At 57.2% G+C, this 8,493-nt stretch overlaps 2 protein-coding genes across 2 annotated transcripts, besides 1 other annotated feature; both read right to left on the reverse strand.

Moving 5' to 3' along the window:
* Window positions 1–665: 665 nt before the first annotated feature.
* On the reverse strand, window positions 666–1,889 carry LPMP_283040 (hypothetical protein; the record flags this gene model as incomplete). Its single annotated transcript, XM_010702341.1, has 1 exon — window positions 666–1,889. One exon carries the CDS (start codon window positions 1,887–1,889, stop codon window positions 666–668), a length of 1,224 nt encoding a protein of 407 aa, XP_010700643.1.
* A 495-nt stretch (window positions 1,890–2,384) lies between these two features.
* Window positions 2,385–3,333: a repeat region.
* A 286-nt stretch (window positions 3,334–3,619) lies between these two features.
* LPMP_283050 (oligomeric golgi complex component 8, putative) lies at window positions 3,620–5,215 on the reverse strand (the record flags this gene model as incomplete). The annotated part of the gene is made up of 1 exon (XM_010702342.1): window positions 3,620–5,215. The coding sequence occupies one exon, from the start codon at window positions 5,213–5,215 to the stop codon at window positions 3,620–3,622; it is 1,596 nt and encodes a 531-aa protein (XP_010700644.1).
* Between the last annotated feature and the right edge of the window lie 3,278 nt (window positions 5,216–8,493).

Raw genomic sequence — 8,493 nt, forward strand, 5'->3', positions numbered from 1 at the left:
ATGTGTCGTTTTTCTTGTGATTCGGTTCATAGTTCTAACACCGTGTGCAAAGCTCCTCCTCGGTTCTGCCACCCTCTTCCTCTCAGCCCCCCAATATCGAAAAGGACACGCTCTCAGTGGAGAGGGCTGGTGGTGGTGGTGAGAGGAAGAGGGTGGAGAGGAGGGAAAGAGAAAGGCAGAGCGGCAGAGCGAGAACGTGGAGACGCCATGAAGAAAAGCAAGCACATGTGCAGGCGAGCGAGGGGGACACAAAGCAGTGAAGAAGAGGGCGTGAAAAATAACATAAAAGATGAGGTGCAAGAGGGCTGGGGGTGAGAGAGGGATGAGAGACAGTACGGACGGAGCGTTACACGCATACTCGTTGTTATACCATTTCAGCACTCACAGCCCTACTCGAAGCGTCGCTCGCCTGTTTACCCAATCCCTAAAAGCTCCTCTTTGTATCGTACACCCGGCACCAACACCGATACACACCCGCACGTCTGCCCACGTGATGATACTCCAGGCAAGGAAGAGGCGAGAGCGGCATGGGGGAGAAGACGGGCACCATGAAGGCAAGCACAGGAAGAAAGGATACACGCAAGCCTTGCCTGTGCCGCCACTACTGTACATCGATCCAGCACATACATACATACATATCGATGCACCTACTGCACACGTGTGCATTAACCACCTCTTCCTCCGTTGTGATGCGATTCTGTGCCTGTGGCGGGCACCCGCTGCACGCCATCAGACCCCTGACGTTGGCTGCCCGGAGTCGCTCGGAGTTGCAGAGGCGGTAATAGCGATAGGGGGGATGAGACATCACCTTCGGTGTCAGCAACGGAGGCGACGGCTGCAATGAGAGAGGCGCAGGTGTTCTCCGCCTCTTCCGCAATTTGCATGCGGTGTGCCTCTTCCTCCAGAACAACAGCGAAGGCCTCGAACTGCATCGTGTAGTCGATGGCGTCCTGCATGAATGCCGGAACCTCCTTGTACGTACGCTGCAGCCGGCCAGTAGCGGTGTTGCGACGCAGGTACCCGTCGCTGATGCTGTGTGTCCCAACGACGTACGCCAACGAAATCCGCCGGAATGTAATGGCCTCCTCGCTCTCCGTCTCGCCTCGAATGGCGCCTACACGGTGCCACAGCGGCACTGCTTCGCGGCTGTCTAGCACGGCCAGTTTGGCCTGTTCCAGCGCATAGGACTCTGCGGCCATGAGGCGCAGCTGTGCGACGTGCGGCAACGCAGCCGGGTACATCCCCATTGCTCGTAGAAACAGCCGCTGTTGTGCCCCCCATAACTCTTCGCGTAGCTGGGCGAGGAAAGCCATAGTAGTATGGCTGTACTCGTCTTCGAAGCTGCGCCGAGCCTGCGCCTCGAGCCACAAAACCTCGTTGGTGGGCCCAAATATCTCTTTGTAGTAGGCGCGTGCCACCCCCATAAAGGAAGCCGCCTCCAGCTTTAGCAGATGGGCATACTCGGCCGCTTCCTGCGCGACTAGAAGTGTAACTACATCATCTGCACCGCGCTTCGGCTTCACAGGTGTAGTGCGCAGCCGCTCCTGTGCAAGAAGGCGAAGTTCGTAATTCAGCAAGTGGAGACCAATGCGCCGCACGCCATGAGTGCATGCAGAAGGTGCGCATGCCTCCTCAGCATTGGGTGCGCTCGTGTAAAAGGATAGGTCGTGGAAGGCGTCGCGGCAGTACTGATCCAGCCACGACAGTGGCGGCCGCTTCGCGCGAGCGGTGAAGCGCGCATGAGACGCCTTGTATTGATGGCGTGCCTCTGTGTACTGCTGCGTGTACTCGCGCTGGATGAGCACGGCCAGGTCATCCATCGTTGAAGCGCCTTTGACCTCGTACGGGGGCTCCGGGATAGGAGCGGTGGAGTTGACAGCGAGGGACATGACATACCCTGCGCGCGTGTGCGTTCGCCACAGGGAGCCAAGAGAGAGGCTAAAGGGCAGGAGAAGAAGAAGAATACGAGGCAAAAAATGAGGAGCATAGGCAGGAGAGTGTGATTAGTAACGTTCATCCGTGCATACTGTGCCACGGGGCCGTACGCATGGCGGTCTGTCCCAAGGCAACGCTGCGGCTACACGACTGAGCCAACCATTTGAGGACTATCGTGAGACGCGCACGTGAACGCGCGGTTTGCCTGTTCTCACTGTGGCGGCAGATTCGTGATGGCGCGGTTGCCTGCTACTGACGCCACGTTCGCTTTGCTTCACTTCTTACTGCGCTCGGCCCGGGGCATCCTTGTGTGGCAGTGATGAGGCAGAAAGAGAAAGAAGCGCAGGGGAGGCACGAGGGCATACATGCACGCATACACAGGGCATGTCATTCCGCCTTGCTAACGAAAGTGAGGCACCTGCCGCTGGTGAGCCCGACAACCTTCTTGTGCTTTAACGTATCACTCTGCCACCGACAGGCCAACAAGCATAGGCATTCAGCTACAGCTCACCCATGCCTGGGGCACCACGGCTTTATCCTTACCGTCTAGGACGAACCGTCTGTCGTCAAATCGGCCCAGGCGCCTAACGGGCTGATCTTGTCCTTCCTCATCCTTTTCGTAGACACGTGCTGCGCGATCGGTGTCAGACAGGACTCGGTGAACGACACGTCTTAATCCCAGCGGGGCTGCGTCCAAGGTCCCGCTCAAGGGTGGAGATCGTGACGTCTGTCCTGCAGCTAGCCGGCGGTGGTCTATCTGCATGCCGCATGAGCTCAAGAAGGAAGCCAGCCAACTGCAGGTCAGGGCCCTCTAAGGTCCTGCATCCTGCCTAGGTCCAACGTTTTGCCTTCCGCAGCTTCAAGGCGTTGCGTCTCATACTATGCTGTGCTCCGGCAACTCTTCTCACATGGGAGTCTGGAGGACTCGATGGTGCGATAGGGTGTGTGCTCGCCATACTGCCGGTCTCTGTGCCGCATCCGCACACCTGGTCGGATGAGGGAAATACCGCATGTTTCGCATCCATACACTCAGGGGATCATGTGTGTGGATCTCTTCGTGCATTTTTCATCCACTCTTGCTCTTCTCACCAGTGGATCGCTTTCCTGGATGCGATGCACCATGCCGGCTGTGCTTGACAGCGTGTGCGCACAGTGCTCAAATTGTGGGGCATGGGTGTGTGTCTCTTGGTGACCTTGTGGTCGGGGGAGGGGGGAGGCTCGCCGTCCGCATCCTCCATTTCCGTCGATGTTTTGTGGTGAGGGGGCGTGTCTGAATGGATTGCTCGCATGTACCGCGACAGGCGGGACGCTGCCCTCTGTGCCAGCAGCAGCACTCCGCCTTCTCCTGAAGCCGCATGACCTTGAAAAGCGCGGGTATGCCAGGCTGAGGGGGTCCGTCTATCAGCCTTCCAACAACGAAGTGGAGAGAAGACAAATCGACCATCACCGCTGGTGCTGCCCTGGCCGTTGCCTTAGTTCCACATACCTGCCCTGCGGGCACCAACGTCAACACTGCAATTCTTTTCGTACAAATTCTCTAACGCGCCGCTTCCCTCCAATCCAGCACCCGACCCTCACAGTGCCCGTAAGCAGCCGCGATGCAGCCGGCGGACGTCACCTCTCCGTGCAGGTTGAAGTCGGAGAGGTGCACCGCAAGTGTGGTGTCGTTCGGGGCATTGCTCGACTAGGGCAGTGCAGCGGTGCTTGTCGCTGGCGGCATCGAAGGTACTGCAGCGGGAACGGCGGTGAGACCCGATATTGGTGTAGCGAGTGTCGTCGATGGATGCGAGTTCGCAGGTTCCAGGGTCGTGTGACTCGCGCTTTCTGCAACCGGCACCGTCGACGGCGGCTCTACCACAAACAGAAGTTCCCCAATGCCATGCATCAGAGCCTGCGTATGATCCTCCAAGTCCTCGCGGTGCGCAGGTCCGAGAATGCGGTCGACTAGGTGCAGCACATAGGGGTACCATAGCCGCTGAAACGCCTTCACAAAGGTCACGAACACGACTCGCTCCGCATCGTACATTGTGTCGAGTAGAGGCGCGTCACTCAACATGTCCTGCGCTACCTCGCACACCAGCTGCCGCACCTCTTCCCCACACAGAGCCTCTACACCTGGCAGCAAACACTTGTGAACGGCGTTGAAGGAGGAGAGTATCCCGTTGAGGGCGTAGGCGAGCGGCAGCCACTGAGCCAGCTGCACGGCTGGTGTGTCGCCAATAGTCGGAGGGGCATTGATCACCGTCGAGGACTTCAGCGTCGTGTTGTTGTGGCAGTACACGGAAACCCGCCACGAGGAGGTCTGCATGGCGGTGCGATAGGTGGTCCGGGCCTGCCGCATCCCGTCAGCGAAGAGTCTGTGCACTTTTTGGACAAGTATGCTGCCCAGGAGCCCCAGTACGTCCGTGTGCATCCGCGCACTTGCACTCGCGCAGCTGCCGCACTGCTGCACCACGAGCGCCAGTTCAGAGCCGTTGTGCAGGTGCTGGAGTGCCGCCGCCATGAGGTGCATGAACACGTGCGCCTGCTCCTGACACCACAGGCTCAGCTCCTCCGTCGTCTCCCTCTGCTGGGCTTCGGTGTTGGGTGGGAAGCACGCCTTGTACTGAAGCGTCACCTCGTTCACATGCACCTTGTACACCGTGACGTACTTTAGGATAAGAGAGTAGGGCACCACGCTGGATTCGGCCCCCTGCAGTAGCTGACAAATATAGGCTGCGCGGCTGCGCAAGAAGAGTGCACGCAGCGACGCCGGGGTACCACCAAGACGACGAAGGAGGGAGATAGCCTTGTACGCCGTGTCCACCGTGAGAGCACCCGACAGCATCGGCAGCACATACGTGTCCACCGCTTGTTCCATCGTGTCCACCACCTCCCTCTGAAGTCTCTGGAAAACGCGCACATCGCTCATGTGCTGACACAGCATCAGGACATGCTCGAATATGAGGAGCGCTTCGTGGAACATTGTATGCCGCACGCATTCCTCCACTAAGGCGGGTGACTCCATAAGAGCCACGATCTTCTGGTGACTCATGACAGCGCTATGCAGCTGTGCCTTCTCTTGCCTCCACGACTTCCCAGCACACTGGAGAAGCTGCGACCAGGAGTGCAGTGCTTGCAAGGATGTTGTCAGTCCGTTAGCGGTGTCTTCAGCACTTCTGGAAAGTGAGGCAGCCACCACGTTCGCGGCCTGCGCATTGATTAGCAGCTCGTAATGATCGACTGCGCAATTCACAATGGACTGCCGCACCCGGGCCTCCTCGGCAGAGGCAGCTGCCATGGCTGCACTGAAACGGCGGCGGTGCTTGAAAAGAGGCGAAAGCGCTCAAGAGCAAGGAAACACAAGTATAGAGTGGGGCCGCAGAGGCGACGGCGGTGGCTGTCCTGTCGAGAGAGCGCAGCGGAGTTGAAGCAACAACGGTAATATTACCTTCGCCGCACTCCTTGTCAGCGCGGCATGGTCAGAGGAAGGTAAAGTGGCCAATAAGAGAGAGTCGTGAACGCGGGTGCAGGGTGAACCTGAAGAGGGTGAACTACGACAATTGCGTGCGTACAAACATAGAGTCAAGGACTGCCTGCAACTCATCGCAGATTCTGTAGCAGCGCTTCATGCTTCTCAGCAGGTGCCTGACTGTGCGGCGCCTCCATCTATGGCGCACAGCTCGTTTGCCGCTACTTGTGACGCGCTGTGCTACATTACCACCCCATAGTGGGGAGGTGCTGGTTGCTCTTCGGTGTCTTCACTTTGCTTTTCACTTCTGCTGTGATTCAGGCGGTTCATCCCTGCTCCATCGCTGCTTGCACTCGCACGTCACCATTCTATTGCCCAGTGTGCTCGGCAACGGTATCGATACAGGTTTCCCAACACACGTACACAGAGACACGAACGCGCATCTTTAGAGACTTACAAGTGCCCCCACCAATTCATGTGAGCGCCGCACACACACACACAGAGAGAGAAAAGATAACACAAAAATTCGATGCAAGAGAAGGAAAGGAGGGGTGGGTGGAGGTGGAGGTTCAGAGAAGGGCGATGAGCAGAGAGAAAAAACGAGAGATCAACGGAGCAGCAAGCAGGAAAGAGCCCCCCCAAACGAGGCGGGCGCATATCCCACAGACACAGGCATGCACGCCATCCGCTTTGTCCCCGTGAAATCACGCAGACATTCAGCAGACAGCCGAGAGAAAACAAAAAGATTGACTACAATGCAGAGAGTACGCCTGGTGGGACTGCTGTCGCTGACTGCGTCTCTGGGTGAAAACATATGTGAATGCGCATCCCTGTGTAAGGCGAGGCAAACTACGAAGGGAGGCAGAAATGAGATGCTTGTGGTGCCGCTCCGCTCCTCTCTACTGTTTTGCCACTTTCCTCCCTTCCTTTCTCAAATTTTTCTCACACATGCTCACCACTTCTTTGTGGCAAGCAGATCCTCATTATAGAGCGCAGCTTCAGCAGTCAGGCGGCCAATAGAAGAGGAAACAAGGGGCCAGACTACGGTCGCAATTCCACGATCACACCTGTACGCGGAGAGGAGGAGGAAGAGGCAAATGAGGCCTGAGCCAAAGACGGCGTAGGGCAACCAGATGGCCAGCAAAAAGAGGAGAAATCAAATCAGTGACGCAGCCTAGCACATAAACCCGCGTAGGCGAGCAGATGATGGGGAGAGTGCGCACTAAGTAGAGTGGGAACACGTGACTGCAGAGGAAGGGAGAGGATGGGAGAGGGGGGGGGGCGCCGGAGAGAGGCGCGTCTGTATGGAAAAACAACATAAAAATGAGCCCCCAAAGAGAAAAAGGGCAACCGTGGCCCGTGGACTAACAGCGTACAGGCAAAGGATGTGTATTTCCCTTTTCACGCAGTTGTGGGTGGTCGAGTGTTCCATCAACATCATCCCCCATGCCCAGAGCCCCCCTTTTGTATGTGGCTGGGCGGGTGGATGAGTGAAGAGGGAAGAGGCCGCGGATGCAAGGTGAGAGGAATGCAAACGTAAACACACGTACAGAGGCCCACGTACGCAACCACTCGAAACGTACGATGCGCGAATAGTTCAGCTTGCGCGGCTGAAGCAGACATGTGTAGAGGAGGCGCGTACAGCTAACCACGCGTACATGTGCTGGCGGTGCTGCGTTTTTTCTTTGCCTGACTTTGCTTGCGCCTCTTTCTGAGAGAGGCGACAGCCCAGAGAGGTGCAACGACGGTGCTCAGGGAGAGGGAAGAAGAGGACACAGGCAGAGCACCACACAACCCGCACACAGAGGGACGGGAAAGCAGAAGAGATGGGGTAGGAGAGAAACTGCATCACGTATGTCTCTGTCCGCCCCTGCGTTCCAGCCATAGTGGGAGAGCCTAGCACAACGGTCAGAGAGGTGAGTGTTCTTCTCTTCTGCCTTTATATTCAGGTGGAAGCAAATGGAGAAGGGGGGGGGTAAAGCAAAGTCGATGAAGGAAAGAAAAAAAGCAACACGTGCCCTTCTCGTTCCCCGATCCCTCGTCACCCTCTCTGTGTTCACCTTTTTCTGTCAGAGAAGATTGTGCGATGCCACAACACTGTGTGTAGTCAGCGGAGAAGGCAACGATGAAGGCCTGCACGTGGACGTCTGCGCGTGTGTGGGTATTTGGTGAGACGCAATGCTCACCTGCAGACCAGTTCACCTTCCTCTTCGACTTCACGCACAGAGCCCACACGCTTGCACTGCCAGTCTCAGCATCGCAGCACTCCAGAAAGCCTCAGCAACTTTGCAGACCATCTGATTTTTCAGTATTCGCAGCAAACGCTCACAGAGACGCACAGGTACGTGCACGTGGTGGTGCAGAGGGGGCGAGAGGAAGAGAGAAAGCGCGTGAAGAGGTGAAGCGCGCAAAAAAGGGGAGGGGGAGAACAAAGCACAGAGACGCACACACACACACATCCGCATCGACGCAGAGATAACGCGCCAGCACCGAGGACCGATTTTACACAGTGGAACTGCGCGACCTTTGGCCGCTGCTTCGTTTCTTTCTTTTGGCCTTCTAATTTATCTTCGGTCGATGCTTGCTGGTTTTGGCTGTCGCTGATAATGGCGCTCCTACTGCTACTAATGCGGCGCCTACACGCCCCACGCTGCACTAATACCTCCTTGTGCGCGACTCGGAGTGCGTGTGTGTGTGTGTGTGTGCCTGCAAGGGGTGCGCACGTGTATGCATATGGTAACAGGAGCCCGCGAGTAAACGCTTCCTTATGGGGCTGCCCCTGCGCCTCACTTCGTGCTCAGAATGAATCTGACAGAGAGGAAAAAAAGGGAAGACTGCGTTGGAGGGTAGAGAGGAGGGCGGGGGGGGGGGGGGGGGAGTAGGCGACATCACGTAGAGCCACCCGCACACAGCGGTCAAGAGAGAGAAAAAAAGAGGGAAGGACAGGGAAAAAGGAGCCGAACGACAACCAAGACTGAGCGAGGCATGACTCCGCGGTGGTCTCTCCTCGAGCCGAGGGAACATCGCGTACGCACAAACGGAGCTGACTTCTTCGCCTGCCCCCCCCCCTCGGACACATTCTCTGCCCTTAGCGGCATAAGGGTCAA

Source organism: Leishmania panamensis (assembly GCF_000755165.1).
Source record: "Leishmania panamensis strain MHOM/PA/94/PSC-1 chromosome 28 sequence".
Classification (NCBI taxonomy): domain Eukaryota; phylum Euglenozoa; class Kinetoplastea; order Trypanosomatida; family Trypanosomatidae; genus Leishmania; species Leishmania panamensis.